The 21386-nt window shown below is 35.8% G+C and overlaps 1 protein-coding gene across 1 annotated transcript in view; it reads left to right on the top strand.

Moving 5' to 3' along the window:
* NAV3 (neuron navigator 3) overlaps window positions 1-21386 on the top strand; it is a gene marked incomplete at its 5' end in the record, with an annotated part of 193789 nt that overhangs the window by 22722 nt on the left and 149681 nt on the right. The window contains 2 exons of the mRNA XM_009892466.1: window positions 5225-5297; window positions 9157-9334. Of these exons, the coding sequence (XP_009890768.1) occupies window positions 5225-5297; window positions 9157-9334 (251 nt within the window). The remainder of the gene's footprint in view (window positions 1-5224; window positions 5298-9156; window positions 9335-21386) is intronic.

The raw sequence follows: 21386 nt of genomic DNA, 5'->3' as shown, positions 1-21386 counted from the left end.
CAACAACTAACTTGTGTTTGTGTCTACATGTTCTTGTAAACTATATTGTTGTAAACTTAACAAGAGAGAGTTAGTCAAACCAAGATATTTTTCAGAGCTTCTTGTAAATACAGAAAAACATAATGCTGTATTAGTCATCACTACTTGTCTTCTGAGCATCCCACAATTAAATTTATGTTTCGAAGCAAAGAAAGTGTTGTCTGCCAGACAAAAGAAATGAAAGCTAATCTTGGTAACAGCAAAAATAATTATAATAAATAGACATATTCTATACATTGAGTCACTGCTGAGTACAATCCCACAAATGAGTTCTTCCTGTAAGTCTGCTAAGTGCTGGGTATTAAGTACTACTCTTTATCTACATGCAAGTCCCACAGTCTGGTTTAGTGATTTATTTCCATCAGTAAAATTTCAAATATCTTCCAGTCAAAAGCAGATTACCCACAACTACACAATGTGCTACGTTGCAGCAGATTTGCAATGTATCTTCTTTGTATGCTATGTAATGTACTAATAGTATCAGAGTTGTGATAATGCTACTTATTTGTACATCATCGTTTGGTCTATAACCCTGTAAAATGTGAGTGTTGAAATATCTGGGTGCTCACTAATATCTATGGTTTAAGTATTTCAGGTGATTTTTTCAGAATGCTGTATGTATGAGCAATATTAAAAGGATTTGTTTTACGAAAGGGCTTAATATATTGTAAGCATAACTCAGTAGGCTTAATTTAAAAAGCATCAGATGGTGTTATCTACCTGGTGATGCCCCAAAATATTAATTCCTAAGTTACCATCCTCCTAGCTGAGTTTAACTGCTTCCACAATGCTGGAGCTACATTTCAGAATTGGGTATATTATTCATGAGTTTTGATAGGGAAGTGATTATATTATCAGAGACAGTTTTTTGTTACCTCTGAAAAGCAATCTCATGTAGTATTGATTGACATTCAGCATGGTTAATTGAATAGCTAAGTGGGCAAATGTCTACATGGCAATGAAGGTTTATTGTATCATTAACTGTTTATCCCATTTATAGGATTTAAGGTTTTTAATGTGTCAGATCTGCTATTCAAAGTACTATACTTCTTCCACTCTTTTGCAACTTTAATATAAAATAAGTGCCTTGGAAAAAATAAATTTGGGGGATAGACAGTGATGGAGAGCTGTTCAGCAGCAGTCTGATCTTGGCAACTTCTACCTGTACAAGCAAATTTTCAAATTTCAGTCACTATTCTGTATCTTGGTAGATAAGATTTGGTATAGATATGGTATATATCTGTATATATATATATATGGTATAGATTTGGTAAGATCAAATTTCAGTCACTATTCTGTATCTTGATAGATAAGATTTGGAGTCAATCTGTATATCCTGAATTCCTTACTGTAATGAACTATATCTTCTGCTACAACACTTTTTAATTCTGATAATACTGTTTGCACTAATGAGGAACATCAGCTCTGTTATAAACTGGCGCTTATTGCAAGAAAAATTCACTACAAAATTGCAGGCATATGTAAGACACAAAATTTGTCTGGCGTCTATGTTAAGTGTTACACTGCAAATTCTTCAGCCCTTGGTATATAAGCAGGTAGAGTTCTACATATGCAGTGTCAGCGCTAGGAAGAGTTTACCCCAGCGTATAATAACCCCACCACTAACTACTTAAATAAACATGGACTCCAGGGATTCATACCACTCTTCATTGAAACAGTATTGAGGAGTGGAAGCTGCTTGAAATCTCTTGGAACTTTTGTAATTGCAAAATTACTCTCATCTGTTAGTAAGTTTGAATAAAAAGTGTTTTGGGCTGCTAGGGTTTGAGTTCAAAGAATAACTGTGGTTTGCCAAGGCAAGAAGTAGGTAATTAAAGCAATGTTTAGAGACGCACTGAAAGCTTCAAAATGGGACAAGTTTAAGGCTAACATTTTCTAGACTGGAGAGGAAAGAAAGTGAAAATAACCCAAGAATGCAAGAATGTATTAATGCATGTCTCATTGAATCTCCTAACAGTTCCTGAGAGTTGTAGTAACTGCAGTTATTATCAGAAAACTGACTGTAAGAGTTATTTTCTGACATTTTCAGTGTATGATGTGGCTGTGACTTGCCACACCAGACTTGCTCAATTCACAAGTCAAAACAAGCCTTTATTCTAAGGATAACAGTGCAACCACAGTCTATTGTCTGAAAGTTGGCCACTGCTATTGCTTCATACACCACCATCACCAAGAGGGAGGACTTTGGACCTAGGGCTTCTATTACAGTTCTCGTGGTGAACTGTGAAGGAAAACAGAATTTGCTTTGTAGTTCTGCAGTATATTGAGTCACTTGTAATGGTAATAACTTGTTTTGTCTGAGAGTTTGAGAGATGTGACTTCAAAGACACATGCTGTAGAAGTAGACACGTAATGTAACCACGTGCGATTTCTATGGGCTATTTTTCACCTTAAATGTATGCTAAGGTTTATGAATTGGACTTACTATTTACTAAATATTCAGTATTGCAGATAGATATTGAGGTGTTTTCACAGCACATTAGCGTTCAAATGTTCCTGAATAAATTAGATTTTGTTTATAGCTGTGGTCTCCTGAACTACTGCGGAGGGCACATGCCCATCATGAAAAACATCATGATCACACTACAAGGTCTGCTAGGAAATATTGTTTCAGTTATTTGGAGGTGGATGCTACCGACGTCAGTCTGATTTTTCTTCCCTTCCCCCCCCCCTCCCCCCCCCTTTTTTTTTTTCCTTTGGCTTCCAGTACTTGGTTGTAGAGCAAAATTTCGCACCTTTGAAGTAGCTAATTCTGCATTATGGTTGACTTGAAAGCTCAAAGAGACACTCAGTTACACAGCTAATATCCAAACAAATCATCATTTCTTTTAAATTCTTCAGGACAGGAAAAATTTCCATTCAAATTGTTTTCTTGTGTAGTTGACGTTGTTCAAAGGTCGAGTAGAAATATTCTCACCGTGTGCATTATTTTCACGACCGATGCAGGGGTGTAGTTGGAGGTCAGGGCTGAGCCATTACCATCAGGAGTGGCACCATCTGCCTGTCCCTCCTTCCCACCTCTCCTTTCCTCTCCCAAACTGTGCCTTCCTCAGGCCGGGACGCGCCCTCCTCTCTGCTGACTCCTGCGCTTGTCTGACTACATGGGAAACCAGAGTGACTGAAATACAATTGCTTTTTTTTTGCTGGGCGAGTTTGCCGTGCAGAGCCAGCTCCCGGTGCCCTCAGAGAAGCGCTGAAGCCCAGCAGAGGTGGCGGCGGCCGGGCCCCGCACCTGGGAGGAAGAAGAGGTGAGGAAGAAGCAGGTCTTCCTATTTTGGCTGCAGACAACTTGCAGCCGGTTTAGCTGTGTCATATCTCTACACCTTACGAAATGACCTAGTTAATTTGGGGGGGCTTTCAAGGTGTGAAACTACATAAACATTTAAGAAAATAGCAGAATAAAGGCCCAACTTTCTGAAGTTCCTGTGCTGGGCCAGAACTGGGAGTAGCCCCGCTGATTTTAGGATGGTTATTCCACGTTGGCAGCTGTGTCAATTGGTAACACCTGCCAAACTGATTTCTGAAAGCTTTATGGTAGACCCTAATTTTGGAGTAACTTCTGTTAGTGTCAGCTGCAGAGTTTGGGGTTTTGTTGTGGGGTTTTTTGGGGTTTTTTTTTTGTTTTTAATTGATTCAGGGGAGACATTATTTGTCATTCCCTATAAATGGTAGCATGTCCTTGAAAACAAGGATTTGAAAAGACTTTTTAAAAGATGTGTTTACTAATGCTTTGGAGTTTATTGTCGTTAAACAGCAGGTCTCTAAAAATTTTGCAGGTATTTATAATTTTATAAATACTACCTGTGGATCACTAGAGTTTGTGCAAGCTTGTAATATGTACTTCTAGGATCAGTAGTAAAAAGAATATTTCTATTGCTTTTAGCTAATAGCATTTTCTGAGAATAATGGCAGAACTGCAGTCATAGAAAGATGACAATAATAAAAGGCCTTCCTCATAGGTGAGAAAAGTTACTGCCAGGGATCAAGCAGCATTTATGGTTGAAAACTCTTGATATAAGGTATTGTAAAATGTGTAAACATTCAAATAAAATTAACTGCATGGACTTGATCTACTGCAGGCTTATGGTTTTGGTGTTCGATATTCCTTTGGGTTTTTTAATGTTTTCCAATGAAAGTAGGTATTCAAAATATGTTTTTAAACATTTTGTTTTATTCTTTGTTGTCCTAATTTCCTTGAAAAAAATGCATCAACCTAAAAAATGTATTTTAAAATCAAACCTGTTGAAGGCATTTGACATAGGACACCTCTCTATACATAATTTTCTGTTTTCCCAGTAGCACATTTCTATACAGACCTATTAGTTTAAAAATTTTACATGTATAGCTGGGTATTTGCTTCATTGATCCTGGGAGGTTTGGGGGAACCAGCTGGGGATGGTGACTAAGAGAACCTTTCAGAACATTCTGGTTCCCTAATCTATTAGAAATAGACGCATGAAAAGAGCTAAATTAATTCTGTGATTACTTGTTTCCGAGGCAGAAGTTTTATCCTTTTATTGATCTACATTTAGTCTCCATGTTCTTCTATTTTCTAAAGCTGTCTGTGGTAACTGTAGATTTCTTCTAAACCACCAACAGAAGTCAGCACTGTGTCCTTCATTAAGCAAGCACTCTTCTCAGAAGCATAACCATTAAATAAATACAAATTATTTAGCATAAGGTTTGAAGGAAAAAGAGAATAAACCACTGCTGTGACATCATTTCCACAGAATTCTACATCATCCCAAGGAAATACCTTTGCTAACACATTTGTTGGAGGTTTTTGCTTACATTTCTTAGTTAACTCAGTCACCCAGATCTTCAGACATATACTCAGTGTCTAATCCTCTATGGATGCTTTCATTGCTGCTTGTTTGTAGCATATAAAATCCAGTTTTATGTTAAGTAGGTGGGTTGCTGATTTGCCAGCATGCCATTCTGGATCGGGCATTTATGAATTGTTTTTAAGCACCAAAGCAGACAATGAAAGCTTTATATCAATTCCCCAATTAGCAGTAATCATTCTTGTTAAACTTTGGTAAAGAGCTGCAGTATGCAATGAATGTAAAGTATTCATTCCTGAGCTGTTTCTTTTTTTTTTCCCTGCATTTCTACATTTTGTCAAATAGTCTTATGCTGCTTGTTATTTCTGTTCATATTGCAGATTGAGAATGTTGACGTCTGCCTTAGCTTTCTGGCAGCCAGAGGCGTAAATGTCCAAGGTCTTTCTGCAGAAGGTAAGAGAAACAGATCATCAGAACAAATAATAGGATTTTTTTTTCCTGAAAACTAATTTTCTTAATACAAATTATTTGCACCTAAATACCAAACTCCAGCTGTCTTGAACAGCATGCAAATATAGATTAGTGACAGCGAATGAGAAAAGCTTAGATTTCCTTTTAATTTTCCCTTGAAATTGAACCAAGAAATTCATTATGTTTATGAAGCCTGAGACAATGTTTTAAAATGATATTTTTTTCAATAGCATTAATCTTTTCATTAATAGCATTAATTTCTTTTTAATATAAGATAGGTACAGGGTTTCCCAAGCATACTTTTGAACTTGTTTATATATGGTATCAAAACAACAAAAATTATTATAAGAATCTTGCTCAGTTATGTAAACCCAGGGAAGACTATTTGTTTAAGCAAATTTATTATTAGTAGTAGTGCTGTCAGGATGAGTCTGAATATTATTGTGTTCCTTTGATGTCATGTATTAAGTGAAAGAGTGAATGGTCTTGCTGCTTATATTATAGCCCTTTTTGCTGTATTAGTAACCTCAAGTGACTGCCTAATACAGTTACAACTAAGTTAATAAATATATTAAATCAAAACAATTAACATACAAATTGTCCTTATTAGTATGTACTATTTGACTTATTAATGTAAAATTAAGTCAGGTGGATATTTTATCTTTAAATTAATAAAATGTATCCAAACATTTGTCCTGTAACTAATTAAGCAGTTCTGCAAGGTGCTGTGCACCTTCAAAATCCCTCTGAATTTCATGGCAGCTGAAGGCAATAGGTATTAACAAGATACAACCCTATGTTTTTATTTTCTTTGTAGCGTAACTAAAAGCTAGAAGAAAAAATACATTTTTCCAGAGATGGTAATTTCAATTGCATTTTAGAAGATATCCAGAGAAAATATTTGAGTGCTAACCACTGTTCTTTTTTTTTTTTTTTTAAATTAACTCAGAATTGTTATCTTTCACCATGAAGGAGTGTAACATAGCCACGATATGTACTATCTACTCACTTTAGTTGTCTACTTATGGAAATATCCTTAACTGATTTAAAAAAACATCTGTATATACCGTAGATATCTTGATGCATGAGAACATTGAACATTTACATGTTACCATTCATCTCAAAGCTATTTAGAACTTGAATTTTTTAGTGCAGTCTATTTTTCCTTGCATATGAAATAACAATCAAATGTGTGAATAGCATGAATTTATTTCATGAGAATACTTTTCATTGTTTAATGCTATGAGACGGCGCATGACACTTTTTTTCTGTACTTTGTTAAATCAAAATCTAGTGCATCCTGTAATACATTACTTTATTCATACCTTCGTTTTGCTTTGGGAAATCATTTTTGATAGGATATAAGCTTCAACTCTGCATCATTAAGTTCAAATACTGCTAAAAGCAATAATACTACATACTGTTAAATGCAACGACTAGTTTTTGAAACTTTCATTAATCATTAAAACAGAATTTTAATAAGGCAGACCTTGAGTTCTGAAGTAAGATTAAAACTAGTTCTGCTGTTTTGCAGTTAGTCGTGAATCTGCTGTAAATTACCAAATATTAGTTCAAAGTATCTCAGAAGTGTGATTTGCTTAAATATACCATTTTTAGCGGGTACAATCCTGAATATTACAATTTCTCTTGAGGAAAAGAAATTGAGAAAAACAGACCTTTTTTTTAAAATCGTGAAATTGTCAACTTACCTTCATAGTGTTTTATCATTGTTTTAAACATTTCTGTTTAAAATAAATTAAGTTTAGAAACCATAAGTTTGTTTCTTGTAATAGTTTTTGATAAACGTGCCTTGTTACTACTGGGTCATCTATTACTGACCAGAAAGTTTCTGGAACAGTAAACCATGAGATTAACAAGGCTTGAAGATTTCACAACCAGTTTTCCACCTCATTTTGACACTTAAGCAAGGAGGTCTAGAACAAAAGTAATTTTCAAATCTTGACTGCACAATCTCTACTGGAGTACCCAAAGGATAAGTAATAAGCCAGTTGCTACAAAGAAAAACACTCCCCTCCTCTTCCTTGAAAGTATTTAGTACATATTAGAAGTTTCTGAATTTCTTATGTTTAAGAGAAATCTTCCAACTTTAACTCGTTTAAAAGTAGGAAAGAAAAAAAAAGTTAAAAACTAATAAAATTCTTCTTTAGAAATACTAAAAAATATAGTTTAACACAAAAAGAGCAAATTTGCAAGATAAGAAATAATGAGTGGGATTTAACAAAGGGTTCTTTTTCTGAGCATTATGTAATGAAAAATCATAAGAATAAATAAAACACTATCACATACAGAAAATCGTTCAGAATCAGAGCAGCGTAAAGATGAGTAGTTATGTGATTTTGTTGAGGTTCTTATAAGATAATTTTAAATATAAGTTTTCCGTGTTCCTTGATAATGATCTTCCTTGAAACCAACATGACTGCAAAAGTCATTGTTGCTTAAAAAGCTTTCTAATTCTGGGAGAGTTCTGCATATCTCTGGTGGTCTCATGGGCAATCAAAAATCCTGCAGCATCCTCATAGGGAAGATGAGAAAGTATGGATACTTAAAACAAATTTCCCTTTTCCAAAGTATATTCCAGTGTCCAGGATTGTGTTTGCTTTTGAAGAACAGGTTGAGAGCATAAAAGCTTCAGTGTTTGCTGACCTGTTTGTGTATATAGTAACATTTCACCTAATCCTATTGAAAGAAAATTAATATGGTTTAAAGGACATGAATATAACAGTCATTTTCTATAAATTCTGCTTTAAAAAAAATACCTAAGAAAGCTGTGTAGCACATACAGCTCAGTATTTTGATTTGAGGGAAGGCAGAAAGATTGCAGCATTGCATGTTAGGTTACAAGGCTATAGACTAATGAAAACCTTTCACAAGAAGTTCAGTGCCAAAGAAAATTAATAATGAGGTTATGAACAGACAGACCTAACTGCTGCAGATAATTTCATTAAAGCCTCCTGAGGCTTCTTTTTTTGACACAGAGATCCTTTATGAGCAAAGAATAACATTATCCTTTCAAAACCTTCATCTCAGGCTGGGGAAAGACTAAGAAAGGAATGGGAGACATGAGGATGCTACTGTGGCTCACCAGAATTTCATATGGGTACCTGTTTTAGCCTCATGTGAAAGCTGTAGTTTTGAAGTCTTCATTAATCAGTAATATCATTGTAAAATAGAAAGCCAGAAAATCATGCAGTTCGAAAGTTCAACGATGTAATCATGAGCCTTATGGTCACATCTTTTAATAAGTATTTTCCATTAATTTCCTTCTCTCCTATTCCTTGCAAATTTACGTGAATGGATATGTACTCACCCACAAGACTGTTACCATCTCCTCTTCCCAATTTTTCTAGAAGTCACTGTTTATTCCCAGTGTGCACAGAATTTACCCCAAAAGCAAGAAGAGCAATTTCGAGCCATGAGGTAGAAAGGATGTGCACTAAAGGCCAGAAAGAATTCAGATTTTTCTGAATGCCCCTCTGCTTACTGTGTTGAGGCAGGAGTATTCAGTTCAGATTATGTATGTTATTTAAGGTTTGGTGTACTCTTCTTTATGACCACGCACGCTTGACTCATCATGAGGACATTATGGAGATATGTGTTTATTGCAATAATGACACATAAGTAAGCAAAGATTATAACAAACAATAAAGTATCAATGATACCTAACATGGCCCTGATATTAGAGACAAATGAAGAGATATAAGGCATGAGCATGTATAGCCATAGGTACGTACAGAGATGTTTTAGTACAAAGCTGTTACAAAACTGAAGTCTAAAACCACAGTGTTTTCACTTCTTTATCTTTGTCTCTTTTTTAAAATAGAAATAAGGAATGGAAATTTGAAAGCCATTTTAGGGCTGTTTTTCAGTTTGTCTCGGTACAAACAGCAGCAACATCATCAGCAACAGTACTACCAGTCTTTGGTGGAGCTGCAACAGCAAGTCCCTTCACCTCCAACTGAAATCAGCCAGTCCAAAACGCACCAAGATATGCAGTCGAGGTAGGTTAAAAAGTTAATTTTCTCAGGTGTAAAGGCTTTTTATTTGTCCGTTCAAAAAATGCAAGTTTTTGCAGAACAAAAATAGGTTACTTGCAAAAGACTTAAAAGACTGGCTTCTTTTTTTAGCTATTTTTGCAGTGGATATATGAAAACAGTATCTTCAAATGTGTGTTTGGTATTAAGCTTGCATATCTTGGGAGTAAAGCTAGAGTGAGAACAGAGAACATTCCCAATGAAATTTAGATCCGTTTTGAATTCATTTTAAAGCGTTCTTTCACTTTATTACTGATTCTACTGTCCTTTGCACATTAAGAGGCTGTTAGCACACCCTGAGGTTGGTATACAGGTTATTTTCATGTTTTCCTCACATACCCAGTTGCATATCTAAATGAGCAATTTCAAATGATTAGAAAAATACATGGGGAAAAGGCACAATTACTACTTTTGTTTGTTAAAAACTCTTTTCATCCCCACACATTCTGGTTTTGAGTGCCTAATTCTACTCGAATGTTTTTTGAAAGGGAGAAGAAATGGCCTTAATCTGGTTCTTTTTAAGTGGTCAGTTTATGATTTAGTTTTAGGAAAGCAAAGCGCTCAGCAGAGTCCTTAATTGCTGAATTACATTGTTTTCAGACTGAAGCTTAAAACATATTTTGAGAAGAGAGTTTCTTACTGGCCATGACAAAAGAATCCATTTTAAACACAAATATCTATTTAAATGGAAAGAGTATTAGCAATGTATACTTTTCTAAGGAAGTTTAAAAAAAGCCATTTACGTGTAGGACTATGTAAAATGGAGTTTAATGAAGAGCTTTATGTATTGCTGTGTTGGGTTTAATACCTGTTTGATTTCTTATTTGCTTGTTTAAATTTTTTTGCATACTTACTGAATAATTGTATGTCTAGAATGTGATAAGTCAATGATCTAGGATGGATTAAAAGTATCAGACTACAATAATGACATTTTTGTTCTTGAGTCCATTCATATCTAAATTACACTTTCATGTTTATAATAAACATATTTCTTCTTCAGCTGAGAAAACTTTTCACACTTCAGCCCAACAGAAATCTTTGTCTTGCAACTAGGAATGTTGTAGAAATATGTTTATAGGAAAATGTTGCTGATGGCATTTTAGTTACCTCATTTGATACAAAAATTAAGGTGCACTTGCATTTGCCTTGGGTATCACAATGTGAAATGCATTTTTTTTCTCTGCTACTGGAAATTAATGTCTTTGAATGCTTTCTCTGTGAAGTTTACTATTAACATGTAATCTAGGGAGTTATGATGTGTTCCTAGAAGAATAAGACCACTGTCAACGTTTTCTGAAGTTGAATTTTCTTTCTGAAGGATGTTTAATACTGCATAAGAGACAATAACATGTTGTTATTCAGAAATCAAATGTTTTTCCTATCATAAGGAAGGCATTTTGAATGTAGGTCTACAAGTGTTTGCTGCTTTAATCGGTGGAATTAAGGGCTTAGCCAGCTTCATGTAAATACTTTTGGTTATTCTTTTTCGTTTATAATTTAGTAAAAGAACGGAAACATTTCCTGCTTTTCTACTTTACCGATGGTGAATTTGTAATAAAAAATAGTGACCATGTTCCTTAATACATCACCACTATTGCAAGGAATTCTTTTTGTCCAAAAAAACCCTTGGAGCAAAGCAGTTGTTTACTATTTGGAAGACAGCAATTGCACACTAGGCCTTTGTCTGCTCAGGAATGGAAGGCAAGGAGCGGATGAATTTCTTATAAAGCTTTCTTTTCATTATAATTCCACAAGATCTCATGGTCCTTCAGCACCTTTTTCTCCTCTTCTGCTTTACTATGTTTAGATACACTTCATTAGGAGAAAAGGTAATCATTCCATGTCCAGAACCTTGGCATTGCTGCCTTCATAAAATGACATCTACGTCTGGTTTAACAAAATTTCTACTTCCATCAGTGTGCTATAGATTTTCTACTTTGATGCCAGGAGTCTAAAATAATTTCATTCTTTGATTGAATTTCTATTCATATCTATGTTTTAGCTGCAAAATATTTCTTTGTAAAAAAATATTACACTGAGACTGATACCATTTTTCTTATTTCCTATCTGTAAACAGAAAGAAAGAATTTTTTTTCTGTTTGCTTTCATGTATACAGAGGTTCAATGTTTGTCACCATAAACTTCTGTACTGTCTGAGAGAATACAATTTTTTCTATCCATATATTTTTCAGTAAAGCCTTTAAGAATAAAAAAAGGTCCCTACTTCTAAAAGCTTTATTCTTTATAAAAGATTTCTATCTTCTGCTATAAATACTTATAGTATTCTGAGCTGCTAGCAAAACAAGGAGCTCCAGGACTTAGAAACAAACAGAAATATAGATTTTTAAAATACTAATTGTTTTTTTCATTTGGCACTGTTTTGAAGTAATATTAGGAAATTAGCATTAAACAATATGTCCCTTTCTAGGAGAAATGACTATGTTTGAAAAACAGATTTTTCACAAATAGATGGGCATATACAGTATACATTGATATGAACTCTCTGGGGTAGACTTAGCAACCCTTCTTTTAATAGCAGTAATTTAATTTAATTATTTTTTTTTCCCATCAAAGCAAATATTTTGGAAAATAAATCAAAATGATTTGCCAAACAGCTTTTTAGTTTTAAGCTGTTAATAAGTAAACAAAAGCTTCTGTTTAGAAAGAAGCCAAAATATGAAATTGAAAAAGAGAAGATGCCTTTGATGGGATGCATCTTGCTTACCTTTTGCTGTCTGAAATGTGGACAGGTAACCTACATGACTCCCAAGAATGATTTTGATGATATGACTGCTTTGATGGCAACTGTGTCTCGGCATTAATTAGAGAAGGAACCAACGTGACTGACTGATTTACAGGGCAGGAGTTCAGGATTTAGAAGGTCCTAAGAAATTCATATGGCTGCTCCATGGGACACTTGAGACCTTTAGGTATTTTTGGCAAAAAAGTAATTTAATGCAGACACTTAAACCTTCCTCTTTCATTCAAGAAAGAGTATTGAAGGCATAACATCTAAGGTCTGTAATAATGTCACATTCTTTACTTTTTCCATGTGAAATAATCAACTCTAATGATAATCTAGCTACTATCAATAATAGAGTAATTTTACTTTTTTTTCTAAAGTAGTGGTGATAAAATGAGCTATTTTATCCTTTCATAGTGGATGTTAATCTTTAAGGCAATTTATTATTACACATTTATCATGCAGCTATGCCTCTATTAGCCTGCTGCAGTTCTGAATAACTTTGTAAAATTCTTAATGCTTTCTGTTTTCTAACATTTTATACTGTGAAAAGGGTTGGCATGTAGAAACCTTAAGGCAGCCAATTACTCATGGTGTGTATGTTGGAAAAATTATTTGGCAAATGCATATAACAGAGATTATTGTCTATTAAATTGGTCTGTGGTCCTCTATTACCTAGAAATAGTTCTTTCAGGTTTTCAGAGGAACAAGGAAAATCACCTTGTTATGGCAGAAGCCAGGAAATGGATATAGTAGTGAACACCCAAATGGCACATTCAATTTTATTCAGTAATGGCAAAATTCTTGTAAACCTAAATTGAGTAAATATTTAAGGAGTTTGTGCAAATTATCTTCTTATACCAAGGGGTATTTTATTTTACTTGAAGACTCACATATTTCTACTGTGTTAGATGACTAAGAAATATAGCTGTCATTTTGAGGCACTGTATGCATTTAAGTGTGTTTGGTATGTATGTATTTGTATGTGTGCAGACATGTAAGCAAAACTAAAACATATACACCAAAAAAGGTGGATGCTTTTTATAGACTTTATACTTTTTTAAAATGTTCAGTAAGCAATCGCATGTCGTGCTGTAATTTAAGTCTTTGAAACTATGTCTTAATATTTGCAGTTACTTCAGGTTCGATTATTGCATCAGAAAAGTTATCTTCCAGCTAAAGTGTAGTAAGCTTATTGCTTAATTTCAGCTTGATTTTCTGGGAGGTAAAAAGCTGTTGTGTGTGCTTTATTAAACAAGTATGAAAAGGTGATGCTCTCCACTGTTTCAGAGAGAAAAATGCAGGTTATACATGGGAGAGGGAAATACCTCTGAGAAGTCACATGGAAGATGGTCAGGATGCAGAAGTGGTAACACCCAGGCCCTGATGAAGACAAAAGAAGTTTTGTCTTTGTATGTACAGGGCTAGTGTCTTACTCTCCAAATTTAAGAGAATGGTTCTGATGATGATGATGATGATGACAACGATGGTACTGTCATTCTGATTTCCAGGTTATGGTGTCTGAGTCCCCCTGTGATCATTACTGGGTCTGAGCCTGTCCCACATGCCACTGAAGCCAAATTACTCTAGTATCGACTTCAGTGAGACAGTGTTTAGGCCCTTTGTCAACAAAAGCTGAAACAGGCAGAAAAAATGTTATTAGGACTCCAGAGCTTTCATAGCCAGCTTGTTTTGATATGGTAAACAAACAGAAGCCTCAGGAGAAGGCTATAATCAGAATATTATGAGACTGACCGGATTATGTTTGTGCAGAAATGAGGAATTCAGGAGACTAATCCAGGAGGCTACTTCTCCTTGGATGACAAGGTAACCAGTGACTCCTACAGGAGACGACATAGATCAGGAATGTAATTAAACTGATTTCTCTCCCCTTAGTGTAAAGTTTGCATAGGATGTTAATGAATTTTCTATGGCAGGCTCCTCACAAAGTTATCTAAAGTTGATCAGTGTGGCAATACTTAAAATTCCTAATCCCATGTAATCTGTCCATAACCAATCTCAGAACTGTGAAAATTGTGCACGCAGAAAAGAAGCGAGATTCTGCATGTGAAAGAGTATCATTGGCCTATCTAATCTTAGGGCCAACAGCAACATTTCAAAGTAAATGTAGAAAGAACAGAGGAAGTTGATTTATGGTAAGTGAAATTTCATTGCAAAAAAAATATGCTTTATTTATGGAAGATTATAATTTTGTACCACCAGGTATAAAAACTCTTAAAATTATTTCAATGATCAGTGGAAAAATCTATAGTAAATAATAAATGGGAACCTAAGGGAGAGAATGGGTTTAGACGTGATTTCTGGTTTCTTTTTATCCTAAAATTTCCTATATTCTTGTATGACTAACTGTGGGAATTGAATACTTCAAAATCTGAGGTAGGCCCTTCACTCTTCAGTTATGGCTTTGTTGCTGCTTTGAGATTTAGTTAAAAAAATAGAGTGCTGGTGGCCTTATTTATATCTGTCAGTACAGATAGATGACAACAATGGTTACATTATATTTTTATGCTTTGCTTTGCTAGTGGATTCCATTATCACAGCAATACATCTAAACTTTCTGCAGTGATGATCTTTCAACCACCCAGATACTAAGAGAAAACACATGTGGATGAAAGAAGTTCTGTCTCATTTATGGATTAGGCAGCAACTGGTTTCAGTAAGCTGTCAGCAAAATTCCCCGAGACGGACAAACTATTTTATCACGTACAGGAATGATGAGCACAGCTTGAGGTCCAGATGGATTTTGTTAAATTTGTTATATTAAAAGAGCACCCTGGTTTTCCTAGGCGCATAAACAAAGTTAGGTAGCTGATTTCTACAGGCAGTTGCATACATAACAACTGCAATGAACTGGGTTTCATGTTGCCTCCTGCTCAGAAGTACTAGGGAAAAAAAATGAAGCATGTTGGACACACAGCTTGTTCTGTGTGAAATACAGTACTGCAAATGTAGTGGTTATGATTATGAATTTAAATAGATCCATGCCAGAGTACTGGCAATCCATATGCGAATCTTGGTTACACCACTCTCTATTTAGAAAAAGGCCTCTGTTTCAGTGTTCTCAAGGCTTAAAAATATGACCTTAACAGCGTGCACCAAGTGCGTTGAACTGACATAGGCTAAAAAATGGAATGTGTGCACAGATGTGCATCTTCCTTGGTTAATGGAAAGGAAAGCCATGAACCAAGTCTCTTCGCCATCCTTAGCTGTTGCCACTGTTAGTCACTTGGTTGGAGGAAGGGAAGGGAAACAGGTACATAGTTCCTGCTTTTCACACTACAGAATCATTATTTAATGACTGCAAAGAAGAAAAATTAGGAAAAGGTTTATTTCTTCTTTCTGTTCTCCGTTCTCTAGTAGGGGTCTAAGCGAACAAATTACTATTAGCCTAATCTGATGTATTTGTATGCATCTGAGAGATAATGCAGAATGAGTTGCTTAATGTAATTGCACCAGGATCTGCAGCAGCTGACCTTCAAATGGACCTTAGGGATTTAATTTTACTTTAACTGAGCTATCTTTCTATCTTGAAAATCAGCTTTGGCCCCATTTTGTTGTGCTCCTCAAAGACACAATCATTACAGTCCTCACAGTTCCCAACAAAAGGAAATTCAAGAAGTTCTCTCACCTTCATTGTCCTGAAGTACAAGTAACTAAACTATAGAGTATCTCTGAGTACCAATTAAATCAGTTAACTGTGTACCTAAGCAAATAGATGACATTTAATAATGATGAGTTGCATAAATTAGAGAAGAGGTCTGTTCCTGTGATAAGCATTGTATAGGTCACCAGGAAAAGTGATGCATGTGCCACTTGTTTACCTCACATAGGTATGAAAGTAATTTGTGCATTTGATATAACTGTCATTACATGCTGGGAATTGCTGCAGTTTCAGGAGTTTTCTAGGCTACAGCTATGATATATTGACAGAACATTGTAAAAAATACACTTTCATAGCCCCCTACATATTAATATTACTGCCACAGTTTCATTAGCAATTATTTTCAATTTTTCCCTAAAATTCACCTTAATGGCTATATTTTGAAACAGCATGCAAAAATGCATCAGCACTGTTTGAAGTTTCTTAATACATACTCCTGTTTCATTTGAGAGACTTAGAAATAACCATACACAAAAGTTATACCACCACTGTTTGATGATGGCAAATGACTAACCTTTCTAAAAACCTTCACACCAAAAAGGCAAAACAATGCAATATCAAGGATGTATTTTTCACATACTTTTTCCCTCTAGCCCATGCTCTCTAAGATAAGACAATATCTAATAATATTTCTTAAGCTTAAAATAAGGAAAAAAAAAAAAAGGGGTGGGTGGGTGGGTGTTAAAATAGACTTTCTGTTTCTAAAACAAATGGTCTTTTCTATAGCTATAATATAGCACCTACTAGATAGAAAATACAAGATTGATTCTCCTTTGCCACTCATTACTTCTTATACTTCAGTTTTGATGCAATTTGGCCAAAATTTTCACTGTTGCTAAACCAGATCATGTGGAATTTAGTGGGAAGTGATCCATTCATCCTTGCAGCATTTTAATCTAACTTCTTATATATTTCCTTTTAAAGGAACAGACCCTTTACAATGTAGTTATTTTCTCTTCAGGCATTCTATGTTGCTCTTTCCATTCGCACTCTCCATACAGATTCATTAATTCTTCTCATTCTCTGAAAATTAGTTCTGCTGAAATTGTGTCCAAGCACTTTTTCCTTTCACAGGTCTTCCATCTATTTAATTCTTGCAAATGTTTGAGGTTGCCTATAATTTTGTGTATATGGCAAATATAACTTAAATAAATGTAAAGTTCAATGGCAGCCATAATGAACTATTGTGATCTTCATTCTTTCTTTTGTCCTATGATTAATTTTCTTACCTATTCTGAAGCAAAATGTTCATTCCTTATTCCTATTTATTCCTTGATAGATCCCTTGATAGCAATGTATGACTCAGTCTTTTCCTTGCATTCTTGCATTCATTTAAATCATAGTCTTATGTTTTACTGCTACTTTCTTTGTTACTGTCAGTCCTTTTTTTCAACTTTAACCTCTTAATATTTTCACAGACTGTGCAACAAGTGTGATATTCTACATATTGTTGTTTTGCTGGTATGAGTTAATGAAATAACTATACTTTGCAGCTGCTATGGAGATGACTTCTTTTCATTGACAAAAAAAAACCCCAAACAAATACATACCCTTCCAAAGAAGCACAGGAAGTGCTGTTTAAGACAATTCGTGCCCATAGAAAATGGATTAAAATAAAAGGGAAAAAATGAGCTTTTGTTATACTTAAAATTCATCACACTTACAAGAGCTAAATTAGCAGCTTAGGAAAATCACTTATATATGTTTGGGGGTTTTGATCTGCTTTTTTGAAAATGCTTATGGGAACATACCTAAAATGTTGGTAGAAAGTTTTGTAATTTCTTTGTATATTGTAGTTCTTTACTATTTTAGAGTCAATGGGGACACCCAACAAAATGCTCACAAATGTACTTCAATACCTTAAATAAGAACAGCATTAACTATGTGTTAATTGGTTGACTGATGCAGGTTTATAGAAATCCCAACTATACTTTAGGATATTTTGGTATGTTGATGAATGTGGATTTTCTGGAAAACTATGAAAGGGTTCAAAGACAATGAGTGTAGATTTGAAAAAGTGACAGCCTCAGGCTTTCTGGCACCCCCTTTTTCATTCCCTCCAGGAGAAAACTTTGTTGCAGTTACATTCTATCAAATGGTGAAGCAGAATATCAGCATGCATCACTATGCAGATCATCTGATATAATTTAATTTTGTTCTAGTGCAAGATCATAAATGGTACAGAGATAAGGTCACAAAAGGGTAAGATTGGTCCCTAAGGGCATAGTCCTAGTTCTGGCAGCACGCTGTTATCCACTTGGCCGATTTGTACAGAAAAATTAATGCTTTTTAAAATATTGTTTGCATTACTTTAGGTGAGTTACAGGTCAGGTTAAGCACAGTAGCAAAGTAGCACATTTATTACTTAGTTGATATCCTTTTTGTTTCTTTAAGGTTGTGATTTCATATATTCTTTCATTAAATTCCACAAAATATCTATAGTACTAATACTGGGACCAGGGTGGGAAAAGTATGGTCACTGTGGTGGACAATTTGTTCTTTTTCCAAGTCACTGTGCTCTGCAAGAACATAATCGTTGATGCGAAACTGAGTTTTGGTTTATGAACTGTGAACAACAGGAAAACATTGAAAACACAATTTTACTTCTACCTCCGAGCCTGAATCAGTTGGAGACAGACTTCTTGTATAAGATGCCAGAAGTTCAAAGAGCGGAAAGGAGAAATGTCCACCTAATATAGAACAGATGACATGGTATGAGCTAGAACTGCATGAGCCATAGACATTTCCTCTTGTGAATGAAAAAATAAATATGTGTTGCTGTGTTAGAGATATACATATATAATATACACATATAAAATATAGATATATTTTAAATGTGCATACATATGTAACATTTATATATAATTAAATAACTTTTTATATATATATGTAAATAGCTAGATACATATACATAGATATAAGTATATATTAATTCACCAGGACTGGGCTAAAAAGGCAAAAGGAATGTTTGAAAAATACTGCTCATTGGAAAATTCAGGTTTTTTGGTTTTCTCCTCAGTCTTCCTAGACTGTCCATTTGAGGAATCAGAGATATTTTAGCTGCCCAGACTGGTGTGGTGAGGAGCCTGGAAACTTTTGTTTCCTGTGACATCTCTCCAGGTAGTCTTGGGATTTGGAGTCAGGTGAATCTTAGAATATTATCTCTCATGCTTTTGGCCAGGCAGGCTGATGAGAAGTATGCAGCCAAGCAGTTTGTTAAGCAAACAAACAAACAAACAAATAAATAAATAAAAGTTGTGTACAGCACAATCAAGATCTTCTGGGGAAAATTTTCCATTCAAGATTCCTTCCTTTTAATCTAGGGTTTGGTTTTTTGTTGTGGTTTTTTTTTTGTTTGGTTTGGTTTGGTTTGGGTTGGGTTTTTTTTGTCAGGGAATCATTCTAATAGAAAAGTCTCGAATAGTTCTGGAGTGCAGTCACCCTAGCAATATAAATGCACTTTATAAGATCAACAGCATATTAAAATTCAAGTATGACAGCAAGGTAGAAAGGCTTTGATTACATACTACAAACCCCTTTCACTTTTGTCTACTCTTAACAGATCACATAGCTGGCATTTTAGAACCACCATGTGACTCTGAACATTATAGGAAAATGACAGTGTGAGGTACATGGTCCTTTAGATCTTTCAAAAGACTGTTAATAAAAAGTAGATGATATTCAGGGTGAATCTGCCTGGGTTACTTTTTGAAGAAGGAAGTTTAAATATTTTCAGCTTGACTCATGCTCTGTATCCAGGTTTATAGGAGCTCCATCCTTCCGCTTTGTATAGTATGCACACTTCCAAGGATCTGCTTCTTTCTTGATATTTGTATAGCAGCAGGACAGAATTTCTGGCAGTTTAGTCCAGTGTGGAGCCATCACTTTGCCTGCCCTCTTTATCTTCTTTGTTCTTCTTTGCCCATTTCAGTTGAATATTTTATTTCACTTTCAGTGGGAGGGCATTTAAGTGCCTTTAGTACTGTAGGTTATAATGACTTCCTAGGTTCCCCTACACCTTTTAGGACCATTTCTTAACCCTTTTATCCTGCCTGCATCTGCACACCCTCCATCAGTTCCCCGTTCCGGTGGAACACGGTGCATAGCTCCTCAGCACGACTGACGGTGCTGCACGGCCACGTGGTGCAGTGCAGAGTCCTGGTTCCTGCAACCAGCATGGCTGTAGGACAGCTGTGGTGTTCCCCATCAGCATCTCATGGTCAGGATGATCTCTAACATCTCTGGACCTTCCTTCTCAATACTACCCCAGCTCCCTCTGTGCTGAACTGCCTTTCTGTGCAGTCTCAGGATGTTTATTCCATTTTCTCACAGCATTTAATGAAGGGACCAGCAACATAAGTTACCTACTGTCACCATTTCGTATCTGCTGTGTTGACTAGTGTTTCCCTGGTTTGTGAGAGGAAATATTGGGACTTGATTTCTACCTGGAAGCCAGTTTGCAGAGTCTAGACAATTTCTGAGGATTTGGGATCAGATGCGTGTGTGCCATCTTACCTGTTTTGACCAGGATTTGCTTAACCAGGAGCACCTGCCTTCTCTTCCCCTACACATTAGGTGGAAGAGAAGAGCTAAGCATGATGCTTGGTCCTGGCCCAGGTCCAGTGCTGCTATTGCCCCCAGGTCTGGAATGCTGGACTGTAGCTCCAGGAGCAGCAGGGTTTCCTACAGGCTCTGCGGTCAGCGTTGGTCTCCTCTGTAGTCTGAATGTCCCCTTCCTACCAATGCACTGTGGTTGGGCTTTCCAGGCCACTGCTGTGGCTCCTCTGAGGAGCTGAAGCTGTCACCACGTCAGGGAAGACTGCTGGTAGGGGTATTACAGCAGTGGAAAGGGTCTTGGGAGCAGATAGCGGAGAACCAGAGACTTTGAAAATCCCCCTTTACGGCCCTCTGACAAATAAGTCTTTCCTTGTCCTAAATGCTGTAGCGTTAAATTTGTACTGTCTGGCTTGTTAATATGCATTTGGTGCTTTATTGCTGGCACGTGTTTATTATACCTTTGTGTGGAACTGCAAGCATAAAAAAATAACTGTTTTAAGTAAAGCAGGTTTATTTTCCTGACTGCCAGATGTTACCCACAGACAATTATCTGGTAGGATAGAGGGCAGCAGGTAAATATTTGTTTATACCTTTGGAAGAGTGGCTAGACTAAAGGCTGGTCTGCAACTGTGTTGCAGTTCACATCTGTAATAGTGGGGCCAGTGGTTGGGAAACAGGCGACCGTGCAAAGCTTTAATGGGTCCAGCACTTCCAGTGCTAATTGAGAAGAAAACCTGCGGTCATTAGGAACTTGATGCACCTGGTTTATGAGCTGTTGAAGTTCTCTTTTTCCCTTTCATTCGTCACATTACTTTGGAAAAGAAGTTTACCCAGTCACAGTGGAAATGAAGCTTTACTGACGTTGAGACATCCATCAATGCCTTTCAAACCTGTCTGGAAAGTTTGAAAGCAGTCTGCAGGCTGGCGTTTCATGAATATGCGAGTGGTTGGAGTCCCAAGTAACAGGCATAGAAGGAAAGCATTCTAGAAAGCATTTCCAGATAGGTGCTTCAAGTATTTATTGCTATTACAAAGAA

This window comes from Charadrius vociferus, unplaced genomic scaffold (genome assembly GCF_000708025.1).
Source record: "Charadrius vociferus isolate BGI_N301 unplaced genomic scaffold, ASM70802v2 scaffold839, whole genome shotgun sequence".
Taxonomy (NCBI): domain Eukaryota; kingdom Metazoa; phylum Chordata; class Aves; order Charadriiformes; family Charadriidae; genus Charadrius; species Charadrius vociferus.
The sequence above is the reverse complement of the archived record's forward strand: the minus strand, read 5'-3'. Positions and strand labels throughout refer to the sequence as shown.